Genomic DNA, 13,050 nt, shown 5'->3' with positions numbered 1-13,050 from the left:
GCCTTTTGTTTAAATTGATGTGGCAACATTTCTTGGACTCGTCGCTTCACTGCTAGGCCGCAACTGACAACATTCAGTTGTTGACAATTTGAAGAGTAACCGAGACAAAACAATCGGACTCGAATCAATTAAAAATGAAGCTTGAGGAATTTTCCTCTACCACCGCAGCAGATCCTGAGATCCAGCACCCAAATGATGGCCAATACATTTGGCTGCCGATTCTCGTTCTTGTTGGAATATTTTTTCTTGCCGGTTTGGTAAGTTACTCTTTTTATCGCTAATGCCCAAATTCTTATTCTATTGACACAAGTGCATTTATTTACATAAATTTTGATATCACTGTATTTCTTTTTTAAATTTCTGTAAGTAGGTCTATGCCATGTCGCGTAGCCGCTGTTTGTCCTCCAGTGAAAAATGCTGGTGCTGGAAGCGCAGAAATAACATCCGCAACGGCTATATAAATGTAGATGATGAGGACTTCGATTCCGATGTGTCCATGGCTTGTGGTGATGAATTTGGTGAAAACAGGGCCACTGCCTGTCTACTGAATGGACGTCTGCACATTGATAGTGTAAGTAATCCAGTCGGATGTGATAAAATGATGTTAATATCTTAATCATGCAGCGGCCTTCTGGGCATCAAGCGCATTCTCCAATTGTTAATTCACTTGCTGCCTAAGAGAGAAGTAAGGATGTTTATGGAACCAGTGGCCTCGCAAAAGACTAAAATTTAGTTTAAAGCTAAATAAGACATTGCACTTTCATTTTATTGTCTTCATTGCCCTAGTTACTAAGATACAGACTACCCATTTATGCATATTGTACCTACACACATATACATATAAATGTATATGTAAAACTGAGACTTCTTTAATGATCAGTATCTGCAGCGCCTAATAGACGTGTTGTCAAGTCATAAAAACCAAAGAAAAATGCCCCACCTAAAGTGATCCAAAGAACGCGCGGCACAACGCCAGCAAAAAGCCTGAAAAGAAAAACAGAAAGGTATTTTTCATTGAAAACAAATCAAAAAACAGAATATGTACATACCCACTAAAACCTCTTTCCAAATATATGCTGTGTAATATACCCTGAGGTGTTTTCCGACGAATCGAACTGTCGCGCTCTGCCAGCATAATGCGCGTCTTGACCACATCCAACGGTGTGGTCACAGCAGCTGAAATGCCACCAGCAACGGCTCCGCACAGGGCCACCGTCAGTGGTGAGGACTCGTAACCGGTCACTGGAGTCCATTGTAGTTTAAAATATTCCCACAAAGGAAATTGTATCAAACTAAAAGGTATCTCACGCATTATTGTGGATCCAAAACCACGATAAAGACCTCGACGTAGACCCTCTGTACGATAGGCACGCATAAGGATTTGAATTGCCGTCTGATGTTGTCGGTTATGGTGTCCCAAAAGTGTTTGTGAGCGTTGCTTGGCAATCTCTACGGGCACGCGTATAAGACAAGCAACCTGAGATATGAAGATCGATAATAATTACGATTGAATGTGAAATGAAATGGACTCTCATACTTACCACTTCGGCTGCTGAAGCCGCTGCCATGTGAACATAGGGAGAATTTTTGGTGTTACTTAGGGAGCTTAGAAACTGTTTGCCACACTCATAGGTACAGAAGAAGAGAGCTGCCGTTGGAGCACTACCAGCTGCTGCTGGAGCTAATCCTTTGTAGATGCCACGAAATCCACCAGCTCGCCAGAAACCCAATTCACTCTGAAGGCGAGTTTTTACAGTGTCAATGGGAAACAGAGCTATGTCCACCACCACACCAGCGACGCCTCCAGCCTGAAAGCAGTTATTTATTGGTCAGGTTTTTTAACAATTGTATATTTAATCTGCTTTACTTACAATTAAAGCGTTTACGAAGGAAAATTTGGACACCGGCTCCTGCATTGCTTTACAATATCGTCCTTGACTCGGATTTGAAAGTAACACCTATGCCAATTGATAGTTAATTTCAGATATATCCTCCGTTTTTCTCTCAAGTCCACATTTCATTCAGGTTTTTGTTTTAAATTGATAAACAATCCAATGCGGTTGTTAACGTAACATTTTTAATAAATATTCAAAGTCCGGCAACTCCGAACAGCAACATATGATTTCTTCTTTTTAATAGTTTAAATAAAATATGCTTAGTACAGCATTTTAAAAACAAAATAGATAATATTTAATGGATCAAATTAAGTTAATTTTCAAGTTTTTATTTGTAATTTTAAAATTATTGAATGTTGTTTTTAGCCATTTTCTAGCCAAATTAATCCGTGGCCAGGGTGACAACTCTAGTCAGCATATGTTCTCGTCTTGGCCAGGCAACAAGAATTTAACGCGCATTTGGCCAATTTGCTAAAAAATTGCGAAAAAAAGGAAAAACAATAAATAGTTCAACCTTTTTTCATTAAAATAATGGCTCTACGATTGACACAGAGGTTGCTGCAGACGCAGACCCCCTTCCTAACCCGCGTGAGTTTAAATATTTGAGTAACGGCAACCAAAAAATTTGAAATTACATAATAATTGCTCAAAACTAATCCTCTAACTAATGTATAACACTATGTCAGGGCTATCCGTTGCTTGTGACCAAAGAGAAGACTGAGGATGTGGCTCACACAAAATCGACGCTGCATAAGAAACTTACGGTAAGTTGGAGGAGATCGGGTAGGTCAAGTGAGGTTATAGCTAATATATATATGGATGTTTGCAGGGCACAGATATCCCTTCAGCTCAATATGGTGGACGCCATGGAGTTACCATGCTGCCCGGCGGTGGCATCGGTCCCGAACTGATGACCTATGTGCGTGAGATCTTCCGTTACTGCGGAGCTCCCATTGATTTCGAGGTTATCGATATTGATCCATCGACGGAGGGCAATGATGATTTGGAATATGCCATCACTTCCATCAAGCGTAACGGTGTGGCTCTTAAGGGTAACATCGAGACCAAATCGCACAGTCTAACGGAGGTGTCTCGTAATGTGGCCATTCGTAACGAGCTGGATCTCTATGTGAATGTGGTGCACTGCAAATCCTATCCTGGCATTCCTGCGCGCCACCAAAACGTTGACGTTGTGCTGATTCGTCAGAACACAGACGGCGAATACGCCATGTTGGAGCACGAATCGGTCCGCGGTGTGGTCGAGAGCATGAAGGTTGTAACTGTTGAGAATGCTGAGCGTGTCGCCCGCTATGCCTTTGAATTTGCCCGCCAGAATAATCGCAAGAAGGTCACCACCATCCACAAAGCCAACATCATGAAGCTATCCGATGGCCTCTTCTTAGAGGTGGCTAACCGAGTGCACAAGGATTACCCCGAACTAGAGCATAACAACATGATTATTGACAACACCTGCATGCAGGCCGTATCCAATCCTCATCAGTTTGATGTCATGAATATGACCAATTTATATGGTACCATTGTATCGAATGTGATTTGCGGTCTTATTGGCGGTGCTGGTTTGCTTTCTGGCAGAAATTATGGTGATCATGTGAGTAAGACTTCGTTTTCTGCAGTTACTTTTCTAAGCTATTGTTCTCTGATCCGACAGTATGCCATCTTTGAGCCGGGTACCCGTAATACAGGCACAGCCATTGCTGGCAAGAATATTGCCAATCCTGTGGCTATGATCAATGCCAGTATTGATATGCTGAATCATTTGGGTCACAAGGAGCATGCTAATGTCATCTATGATGCCACCTATCAGACAATTGTAAAAGATGCCATACGCACACCCGGTAAGAATGATTCCTATATAACATTTTACATTATCTGATCTCACCATCTTATCTAATTATTATATTTCCCGTATATATATACAGATCTGGGTGGCAATCATTCGAGCACCGATGTTGTTGAGAACATACTCAAAATCTTGAGTGCCAAGCGTGTGAATTGGTAAAATTAATTATATTGAACCCCGCATTTTTAGTCTCCTATTTGTTCTTTTATTCTTGTATAAGAATTATTACGACATCTACTCGCTTGTCCTTTATTTTGCCGTCTACTCTCTCTATATACTTCACATCTGTTGAGACTTTGTATTATAGTTTCATGCTCTATTATTATTATTATTATATTATTACTATACTTATTGTATTATCTATTTTGAAACACACAAAAACAACTGTAAGTGTTATACTTTGCTAATCGTTTGTAATTAACCCACAAAACAAACTCAAACTAATTATTTGAAAGCCATTGTAAAAGCTTGTCTTTAAAACAATTCGTTGTTCAATTTGTAAATTTTTAAGTAGAAAATGTACTCCACACCCACACACACACACACTTAGACACCGACACCCACACAAGTATGTAGTTTTGGATCGTCCTCTCAATGTATAACGAAAAATGTTTTATGTGCAAATTTAACCGAATCCTTTTTTCTCATATATTTTCTCTCCCACAACCACAAATGCTTATCCGCTCTCCATCCAGGCCACATGGAAACTATTTCAACCAATTTTAGGCAAAAAAAAAAAAAACATAAGATCAAGAAAAGAATATTAAGATAATAGACCAAAATTTATTAACCCTCAACTAAGCCAATTTGATCGAACTGTTATACAGGCTGTTTTAATTGTTTTGTACTCCCCCAAAAATAATTTGAGTTGCTTATTCCCGCTACCGCCCTCCCTCCAAACGGCTAAGTGTTATATTGTGTGTTCTGTGCACATCCGATGTCCAAAACTAAAGTGTTAAATATTCCAGGTAATCGAATGAATTTCATCTACATTTAATTTATATTTTGTCATTATCTTCTTATATTCCATCCTCTAATCTTGGTTTATACGTTTCTATTTCACAGATTTCTCCTGCCGACGCACTATCCCCTCCCCAGAAACGTTTCAGCACTTGTATGACCTTACACAATAATTCTTTTCTTTTCAAAAAACAAACCTGTTATTTATAAATTTAGATTTTTATCCAATTTTGTATTATTCTTATTTGATTTATACCGACTCCTTCCATCCTGAATTTCAATTGTAAATTATATCTATTTGAAAAATGCTTCTAACATTGGCCAAAACAAAAATCTTCAAACAAAATGTATTAATTCTGTTCGAATATTTATTAGAAGAAAAAAAAAAAAAAAACAAACAAATAGATAAAACTAAAGTCAAGAAAATTCTTTGAAAAACAAACTAAACCAATGAAATTGTTTTAAATATTTTGGGGAATCCGTGATATTTAAATTTCTGGTGCAAACTGTTGGGATCGGCTTTCCCTAGGATTATAAGACCATCAAGCCATCAACAGGACATTTTAAAAAGGGCATCAAACTTAAAGTTAAAGTAATAAAGAATTTAGAAAATTTTACATCCTATTTCCTCTGATCCAGTATCAGTTGAATATTATTTGGAAGCTGCCTTTGCCTAGTAGTAATATCTACACTTGCTTTCTGATGTTTATACTACCCGAAATAATTATCACATGGTGGCTAAAATTAAAACCAGTCAAAAGTGCAGAAGTCCCCCGCATTGCTGATCAAAAGAAATTTGTTAATGAGACACATTGTGGTCGAAATTTTTGCACATGGTGACGTCGGATAAACAAGATTCGAAATAGCATACTTGTTTGGATCTCTACTTCCGGCCGTATACATGGATTAAACGAATTTAAATTTACCATGAAATAATTTCACTTAACAGCCACCATTATTAACACTTGAATAAAAGATTTTCCATTTCATCGGTCACATTTCTTACTTAGTTTTTTTTATTTAAACTTAAAAAAAACGACGACAAATTGTTATCCAGGTGAATGCTTAGAAACGCAGCTTCTGGAAGAACCACTTGTTCTTGCCCTCCTTGTACACGGACTCGAACTTGACGCGGGTCTGGAAACGGTGAGTCTTGCGCTTGACGGGATCCTTCAGATCCTTGGGCGACAGCTTCTCGAAACTGATGTCATGAGCCGTATAACGGGTGGGCATCAGATGGTTGTAGTTCAGGCTCCTGAGGAAAGGCTTGATCTTGGACTTCTTCTTCAACTTGTTCTTGCCCATCTTCTTGGTGACCTTACGTGGGTATCTGTCGATACCGGCAACCAGAGCGTGACCGAATGGTTTCTCCGGTGTGCCATCATCAGAGGTCTTGACAATGATGGCTTTGCGGCCAGCGTAACGTCCGCTAAGGACGATTACGATTTTGCCTTGTTTCATAATTTTCCTCATCTTGAAGGCTAACGGAAGAGAAAACAAATTCAACAATTAGTTTTAAACACTTTAAACAGTTGCACCTCATTCAATAATAATAGTCGTATCTTGGCCATTGTGTATACACTATCAAACCGAAGTGGGTTTGTTTGTTTGCAATTTTGTTGCACCAAATAAAGTATTTTCTTTGGCATATTTAATGCATTAAGTAATTCACAGATTTATTTTCCACTACACCGCTTATACGACATTGATTGATAATTTATTTTCGCAGATTTTTACGATTTTATTTTTCACAACTTACAGGTCTGTTCGTTGACCGGAAAAGAAAGAAAAGGTAGGTGGCAAGAGGAAGAGTTTGACAGCTGGAAAGGGTTGCCAGACCGTTAAATTTTTTGTTAGGTGGCAGCTTTTTCTGTGCAGAAAGGGTTGCCAGACCGCTGAATTCCAGATAGGTGGCAACATTTTCAATGTAGAAAGTGCTGCCAGACCGTTCAATTCCAAATAGGTGGCAGAAAGAGCTGCCATATAAAGTAAATTACAGAAAGGTGGCCATCTTGTGCAAACACTGTGGTAGCTCTGCAGAGTGACCAGATCGAACACAGTAAACCGCGTAAATAGTGAACCGGGAAAAATTGTTTATTTTGGAAACAAAAGATTTTCCAATAATTAAATAAAATATAATTAAAAATAATATTAATAAAATTACAGCAAACGAAATTGCAATATAAGTAAGACGACGTCGGTTGTTTAATGAAAGCTGACGCAAAGACAGCAAAGTTCAGTTGGTGTCTTATAATATTTCATCATTTGTAATAATGATAATATTGGTGACAATTATGATGTTAGTCATATCTGCAAATTGTTTTAAAGAATTACATAAAAACTTACTTATTAATTGCCAAGGAGGTGCTAAATAACACTCGAATATTTGTATATTCAAGCTTATTGCTCAACAAAATCAAAATGCATTTGCACAAACACAATAGGAGCTTCCAGTGAGTGCAACGGAATCTATAAATTTACATTGTATATATGTACATACATTTATACATACTTATACGTACAAAGAGCTGAATTTAGAATATGCTAACAACACAAACAAGAGTAATTAAAAGGTTACAAATTTATTTATTACAAAAATATTTTTTACGAACTAAACATATTGCAGCTTGCTAATATATAACATTTTTCTGATTTCGATTCAACAGACATTACGTTTTCTTTTGGATAATTTTAAAAGTATCCCGTCGATTAATTACGTAGCTAAGAGCTGCAGCAACTGTTGTGGCCCCCGTTAGATACCAAAGTCCGTGGAGCATAGGATGGTCTGCAAGGAATAAAAAGGAATGTCGATATTGTAAGGTAGGAAAGTCATTTTCACTACTAATACTAACCCAAATAGTTCCAAATCGGGGCACCTAGACTAATGCCAATGGTGGCCAATTGTACTCCAGTATTTACTTTACTTATAAAGGTTGGTTCCAATTGGGCAGTTACATGGGTGGCATCGAAATAACGCGAAAAGGTTTTCTATAAGATTGTTTTGTTTTAAAATCTCAACAATTAACTGGGAAGTGTTTTGTTTACATACTGGCGGTGGCAGACTTATGTAGCGAATAATAAAACCAGCAGCTAACAGGAAGACATCACGGAACACAACAATACCAGTCAACCACATGGGCAGGAGTTCACTGTAGCACAGTGAAATGACAAGCGAACCCATAAGCAATTTATCTGCCATGGGATCTAGGAACGAACCCGCTTTGCTGGCCTGTGAAGGCCAACGTCGGGCTATTTGGCCATCTAACTATTTAGGGAGAAAGTGAGTTATTTTCAGTATCCGTAAAGTTCCAAACAGGACGTACCAAATCCGTAATGCCAGCTACAACCAGCAGACTCATACCCAAGGTGAATTCACCCTGAACTACCACATAGCCAATATAGGGCGAGAGTATGGCTCGGCTGACAGTCAGCAGATTGGGTATTGTCATGATGTTCTCTCGCTCCTCTCTGATCTCGACAATCTTTTCGCGCACTCGCTCTTGGACTTTGTGACGAGCCTCTCGTATATCGTCGACCAGCACATTTTTCCGTTCAATGAACTCGGCTCTTTGCTTGTCAAGGACTCCCTGAAGTAAATCTCTACCCTGGATGGTACGCAACTGCAGTGATTGCTTCTTGGCATCGGCGTACAAGCGTAGGCGAGCAACATCCCAATTCCGCCGCTGATTAATGTCCAGAAACGAGATCCGTATGAATCCAGTGGCTGCCGCATAACGATTCAGACAATTCACAAAGCTGCTGCCGCCCACTCCCAGGACGTGCTCCAATGCTGTCGAACCCCCCAGGTGCAAGGCACCAGCGCTCATGGGTCGATGCATTTGCCTGAATACGATGGCAGGCAGCATTCTTAGTCGCAATGATCAAAAAATGTTCACATAAATTTCAATGTTTTTATTATTATTTAATCGGTGTGCACCAACACATTTACTAACACTGCTCGCCCTGGGAGAACTGTTAAGTTAACAGAGTTCAGTGTTGGTTTAACATTGAAGTGTTAGCGCCACAATTTGAATTTCATTTTGCCTACCTTGACAGTAGATGCTGCTGGTTACTATTGACCTTGCTTTTTTTTTTTTTACTTTTCATTTCATCTCATTTTAATAATAAATAAAAGCCAAGTACTAAGGTCAGCTGCTGCTACTCCTATAACGGCACAAAGCATATTTAATGAGCTGCTGCCACAGACCGCAAGTCATTTAATTGGATTAATTTTAATTACACTACCACTCAAACAACAATAAAAAAAAAACAGAAGAAGTAGATGAAGGTGCGCAGCAAAAGTAGCAGCAGCAGTAGTAGTCGTCGTCGTCGACGCCGACTTTGTCGTCAGCGTCCTTGTCGCTGAATATTTATGCAAATTAAGTTTGGCCGGTAAACGTTTATTACTTGATGTAAATTTTTCTTTCAGTTGTGTTTTTGGCAGCTTCACTCAAAGAACTGTCCAACATACAGCAAGAAAACTGTACAGAATTAAAACTCTGATCATGTTCCTTTTCTTTTTTTGGTGGGCCATTAAGCTTGCACGTACTTGCTTCATAATTACCCAAGGTGACAAAGAAATTGTCAGGGTGCTGCATCAACAGAATTAATAATAAACTGCATCATTGCCAGAAACAGCACAGCAGAAAAAACAACACTTACAACATGATGAACAATGGATGGGGAATGTCATGTCTGTCAACTTTCATTTTGATGTCGAGCAAAAAGAATGTTAATTTTCAACATCCTGTGATTTCTGAATACTACTCAAGCGCTGAAGGACGACTGCATATGACGGAATAAGGGCTTTGGGGGACAGAGTTGGACATTTGTTTTTTCTGTTATGTTTGTTTTTTAATACTCTTACTTTTTGTTAAAGTATCTGAATCGTCATTTTATGTTGGCTCGTTTTAAAGGTTACCACTGTCTTTGGAGACTTATATGGAAAACATTTTGTTTTCTTTTTAATATTGTTTGATTTTATCTTACTGCATAGATTTTCTTGGCAGTTCAATTTTTGGTTATCGCTTCCATTAAATACACATATTTCCTTACGAAACGAGAAGGAAGAGAACCTTGAGGGGCTTTAATCGCCTCTGATAGTACTTTCGATTTAAATAATGCTTTTTCATGACTTAATCTTTAGTGAAATAATTGACATTAAGTTTTAATAAATAGCTAGTCGATGTTTATTTGTGTTGTTTAAATTTGATTTACATAATACGTTAAGTTTCTTAAGTGCATTTTTGCTTCGCCTATTTGCTTTTGCACGCAACTTCCTCTTTTTTACATCATCTTTATGCTCTCATTTTTTATATATATTTTTTCCCACGCCTCATTGCGCTTCATTAATCAAAAGTAATTTTCCGCCTTTTCAGCTCCCTTTCCATTCTCTCTCACTCTCTCTTGGTTTCTCCTTCTCACCCACCTGGTCAAGCGAAGATGGCAAACGTCAGCAGCAGGAGCAGCAGCAGCGACAGCAATGAACGGTGAAAAAATGAGAGAGAGAGAGAGATGAAAAGAAATGTTGGCTGCCATTTTGCATGGCGGCTGGACATTTCTCTCTTTCTTTGTGTGTGTGTGTGTGTATGTTTGGGTGTATGTATGTGTGTCGCTAATTAACTGTTTTACATTAAGTGGCCATAAAGGCAGACCGATGGGCAAGCATTTTAGTCTATTTTAATGTGCTTGGCACAGCAGCAGGCGTGATCGGCTTGGTCAATGATGGAGAAGAACCAAAAAAGAAAATATATGAAGAAACCCAACCCATTCCCTTTTGGCCATTAGCAATGGACCGGGGTCTATCTCTTACTTAAATGATTTACGGCGGCTTTAAAGACCAAAAACCATAAAAACCTCGAAACAAAATAGCAAAAACAAAAGGAAAGAGAGACAGATAAAGAGAGAGAGAGAAAGAGTGAAAGAGATACATGAAGAAAAAAAACCAAAAACACAGAACAGAAGCCATTTTCTGTGTTTTCCTTTGTGCTTAATTTAATTAAATATGTTACTCTGCTATGTACACTTGCCTCTGCTGCTCCTACTGCTGCTTCTGATGCTGCTTGCGTTGGCCTTTTGGCTCTTCGTCTGCCGAAAATGGTTAATGTGGTCTGGGCATAAATTGTGGCCAGCTCATTTGGTTTAAATTATTTTGTGGATACCATTGGCAACTAGGTTAAACAAATGAGAGCCAGACTGAAACAGAGACTAGAGAGAGAGAAAGAGAAATGAAGGAAATATTGAATTGAAAGATGCTGACCAACTAGTTTTAGATTTATCACCTGAAAACACGTTAAGGAAAACTTTTGGAAACTATACACCTATAAATTGACCCAGAGAAATTTTATTAACTTTATTAATCAATTTCAAAATGGAATGATCTGAAACTTGTTTAAAAATCAACGTTTTATCTGATGGTCAAAAGTAAATTATAAACCCAATATTAAAAGCCATATTTGAGACTTTTGTACACCAGGAACTCTAAAATGTATATATATATGTATCTTTAGGTACATCGAATTCCTAATTGACTTTACATACACATTTTTCTCACTGTATAAATTAAAGTAAATCAAAATGCAACCACAATCAAAAGTTAAATTTGCGGTTAAGGCAAAGTTTTCAACTAAATGCCAGGTGCTTCTACTCTCTAACTAATTTCTCTACTATTTGTCCTGAATGCCGAGCAATTTCTATATATACGTATATAGAAAATTCCGCCCACAAATCAACAAGCAATGACGACTAATTAGACTGCAAGAAAAAAACGCAAGAAGTGGAAGGAAAAACTCGAAAGAGTTACTCTCCACTTGCTTCACAAGTCCCAACAATGATTCCTAACCACAAAAGAATTCTCAACTATTTTCAAGCCGTGCCCAGGGCTGGACGGCTGCCCTCATTCCTTAAGACCAGCCGTCGTCATCATCATGTGCCCGTCCATCCTGCCTCATTCGTCGATTACTGCTCCGGCTGCGGCTGCTGCTGCTCAACCAAAGCTTTGTTCTAAGTTATCAACCCACAAGTGGCGGAAAACTTTCGTTTTACAGTGTCGCCATATTCTTTATTTTTTTGTTTTCCTTTTTTTTTTTTGCTATTCAACTTAAAAGAAGATTAAACCCCCAACTGCCTGGCAGGGATGTCGGCGTCATAAGGGGGGGTCGCTCTCAGCAGCGATTTTATAGTCGTTGACGATTCTGTCCATTTTCTGAGAGGTCTGTGGGGCCGACACTTGTCGAAAGTTACGCGTAATTACAACAAAATGGGCGGGTCGGTGTTGGTAATGGGCGTGGCTGGGCGACAAAGTGCCGCCGTAATAGTGTTGGGGCCTTCATGCTGCGGGCCTAAGTTTAGTTGATGCCTGACATCCTAGTTAGGTAGCAGATTGAGAAGGAGAGAACGAAACCCATTGACTATGCGGGTTGGCCTGGCCTGTTCATAGAGTGAAAGGTAGTAGTTGTTGATAAATTGTTGAATTAAAGCATGATGTGGGATGGTTAGTTAAAGGTTTCGCTTACAAATTAACAAACATGCCTGAACAAACACAAGAATAATGCGGGGGACAGTCAACAAATAGAACAAAGAATCCCCCAACCCAATTTTAAATAACGAAAATTTACATTAAGGCAATTTAATAATTCAAACCTTTGTTTTTTGTGTAAATCAGAAGTTTTTTTTTTTAATTATTGCTGAAAAATTGATCTTTATTTAGAAAATAATTGTTTGCTTTCTTCTTTCAAAACAATGGACGTTTTTTTTCTTTATAAATACAGATTCGTCTACTTTTTAATAAGTTCTTTAAAACTAATTAAAAGTGTTATTAACTCTAATTACCTCAGTTATTTTTTTTTTGTTTGCAAAATGCAAGGTGAAATTTGGCAGAGAGTTTCAATATGTTGAAGCCAAGAACAAAAAACAAACCTACTTAAATGGCCAAGACAATGAAGTCATGTCTATAGACTGTGGGGCCATCAATCAAAGAGTCGTATGAAAACTATAATAAAATCATTAGCCTGATAATCCCCACCCACTGCCAGTCCCTTGTTCACCTAGAAGAAAACGTTTTGCCAGCCGAAATCAAAATAAAATCATCAGCCTGGAATGATGATGAATGGTTTTCGCCATGGTTTTCTATGGCCATTTGGGCCATGACAAAATCTTTTTGCACTCCAATCTCTTTTTAATAAACAAAACACACAGAAAAAAGGAGGGAAATGATGTTTGGGAAGAGAAGAAGAGCGAGCGGCATATGAGCCAAATGATTGTGTTGGGAACATGGTCGAGCAACTAACACTCAATGGCACCAAAGATGGACATGAGCTTGGTCATGAGAGTTGG

General features: G+C 38.4%; 5 protein-coding genes across 6 annotated transcripts; 2 read left to right on the top strand and 3 right to left on the bottom strand.

Moving 5' to 3' along the window:
- Nucleotides 1-63: 63 nt before the first annotated feature.
- LOC137584700 (uncharacterized) lies at nucleotides 64-1,088 on the top strand. Its single transcript, XM_068300221.1, has 3 exons — nucleotides 64-257; nucleotides 371-571; nucleotides 625-1,088. The coding sequence occupies exons 1-3, from the start codon at nucleotides 135-137 to the stop codon at nucleotides 676-678; spliced, it is 378 nt and encodes a 125-aa protein (XP_068156322.1). The 5' UTR covers nucleotides 64-134; the 3' UTR covers nucleotides 679-1,088.
- Nucleotides 729-2,063, bottom strand: LOC137584699 (S-adenosylmethionine mitochondrial carrier protein homolog). Its single transcript, XM_068300220.1, has 4 exons — nucleotides 1,872-2,063; nucleotides 1,542-1,808; nucleotides 1,050-1,477; nucleotides 729-984 (listed from the first exon to the last, which is right to left on the bottom strand). The coding sequence occupies exons 1-4, from the start codon at nucleotides 1,914-1,916 to the stop codon at nucleotides 870-872; spliced, it is 855 nt and encodes a 284-aa protein (XP_068156321.1). The 5' UTR covers nucleotides 1,917-2,063; the 3' UTR covers nucleotides 729-869.
- Nucleotides 2,064-2,307: 244 nt separating this feature from the next.
- Idh3g (Isocitrate dehydrogenase (NAD(+)) 3 non-catalytic subunit gamma) lies at nucleotides 2,308-4,991 on the top strand. Of its 2 annotated transcripts, XM_068300721.1 has the most exons (7): nucleotides 2,309-2,483; nucleotides 2,582-2,659; nucleotides 2,725-3,504; nucleotides 3,565-3,751; nucleotides 3,836-3,911; nucleotides 4,452-4,724; nucleotides 4,822-4,991. In XM_068300721.1, exons 1-6 carry the CDS (start codon nucleotides 2,427-2,429, stop codon nucleotides 4,480-4,482), a joined length of 1,209 nt encoding a protein of 402 aa, XP_068156822.1. In that variant the 5' UTR covers nucleotides 2,309-2,426; the 3' UTR covers nucleotides 4,483-4,724; nucleotides 4,822-4,991. The 2 variants fall into 2 exon arrangements, with proteins under 2 accessions (XP_068156823.1, XP_068156822.1); XM_068300722.1 differs by lacking the exon at nucleotides 4,452-4,724 and having other exon boundaries at nucleotides 2,308-2,483.
- A 702-nt stretch (nucleotides 4,992-5,693) lies between these two features.
- On the bottom strand, nucleotides 5,694-6,592 carry RpL27 (ribosomal protein L27). Its single transcript, XM_068299665.1, has 2 exons — nucleotides 6,476-6,592; nucleotides 5,694-6,197 (listed from the first exon to the last, which is right to left on the bottom strand). The coding sequence occupies exon 2, from the start codon at nucleotides 6,187-6,189 to the stop codon at nucleotides 5,782-5,784; it is 408 nt and encodes a 135-aa protein (XP_068155766.1). The 5' UTR covers nucleotides 6,190-6,197; nucleotides 6,476-6,592; the 3' UTR covers nucleotides 5,694-5,781.
- Nucleotides 6,593-7,282: 690 nt separating this feature from the next.
- CLS (cardiolipin synthase) lies at nucleotides 7,283-8,694 on the bottom strand. Its single transcript, XM_068298986.1, has 4 exons — nucleotides 8,040-8,694; nucleotides 7,766-7,981; nucleotides 7,569-7,704; nucleotides 7,283-7,501 (listed from the first exon to the last, which is right to left on the bottom strand). The coding sequence occupies exons 1-4, from the start codon at nucleotides 8,580-8,582 to the stop codon at nucleotides 7,386-7,388; spliced, it is 1,011 nt and encodes a 336-aa protein (XP_068155087.1). The 5' UTR covers nucleotides 8,583-8,694; the 3' UTR covers nucleotides 7,283-7,385.
- Between the last annotated feature and the right edge of the window lie 4,356 nt (nucleotides 8,695-13,050).

Source organism: Drosophila tropicalis, unplaced genomic scaffold (assembly GCF_018151085.1).
Source record: "Drosophila tropicalis isolate 14030-0801.00 unplaced genomic scaffold, ASM1815108v1 contig_878, whole genome shotgun sequence".
Taxonomy (NCBI): Eukaryota; Metazoa; Arthropoda; class Insecta; order Diptera; family Drosophilidae; genus Drosophila; species Drosophila tropicalis.
This window is presented reverse-complemented; position numbering and strand designations above follow the sequence as displayed.

Bases quoted from the DNA above. Each gene is read 5' to 3' on its own strand.
- CLS (XM_068298986.1), bottom strand. From the start codon at position 8,582: ATGCTGCCTGCCATCGTATTCAGGCAAATGCATCGACCCATGAGCGCT. The intron at 7,705-7,765 runs GTATGTAAACAA...ACAATCTTATAG, and splicing joins ACATAAGTCTGCCACCGCCA to AAAACCTTTTCGCGTTATTT. The intron at 7,502-7,568 runs GTTAGTATTAGT...TATTCCTTGCAG, and splicing joins CCCGATTTGGAACTATTTGG to ACCATCCTATGCTCCACGGA.
- RpL27 (XM_068299665.1), bottom strand. From the start codon at position 6,189: ATGAGGAAAATTATGAAACAAGGCAAAATCGTAATCGTCCTTAGCGGA.
- LOC137584700 (XM_068300221.1), top strand. From the start codon at position 135: ATGAAGCTTGAGGAATTTTCCTCTACCACCGCAGCAGATCCTGAGATC. The intron at 258-370 runs GTAAGTTACTCT...TTCTGTAAGTAG, and splicing joins TATTTTTTCTTGCCGGTTTG to GTCTATGCCATGTCGCGTAG. The intron at 572-624 runs GTAAGTAATCCA...TTAATCATGCAG, and splicing joins GACGTCTGCACATTGATAGT to CGGCCTTCTGGGCATCAAGC.
- Idh3g (XM_068300721.1), top strand. From the start codon at position 2,427: ATGGCTCTACGATTGACACAGAGGTTGCTGCAGACGCAGACCCCCTTC. The intron at 3,505-3,564 runs GTGAGTAAGACT...CTGATCCGACAG, and splicing joins GCAGAAATTATGGTGATCAT to TATGCCATCTTTGAGCCGGG. The intron at 3,912-4,451 runs GTAAAATTAATT...CTCTCCATCCAG, and splicing joins AGTGCCAAGCGTGTGAATTG to GCCACATGGAAACTATTTCA.
- LOC137584699 (XM_068300220.1), bottom strand. From the start codon at position 1,916: ATGCAGGAGCCGGTGTCCAAATTTTCCTTCGTAAACGCTTTAATT. The intron at 1,809-1,871 runs GTAAGTAAAGCA...AACTGCTTTCAG, and splicing joins CCTTCGTAAACGCTTTAATT to GCTGGAGGCGTCGCTGGTGT. The intron at 985-1,049 runs GTATGTACATAT...TTTTCTTTTCAG, and splicing joins TTGGAAAGAGGTTTTAGTGG to GCTTTTTGCTGGCGTTGTGC.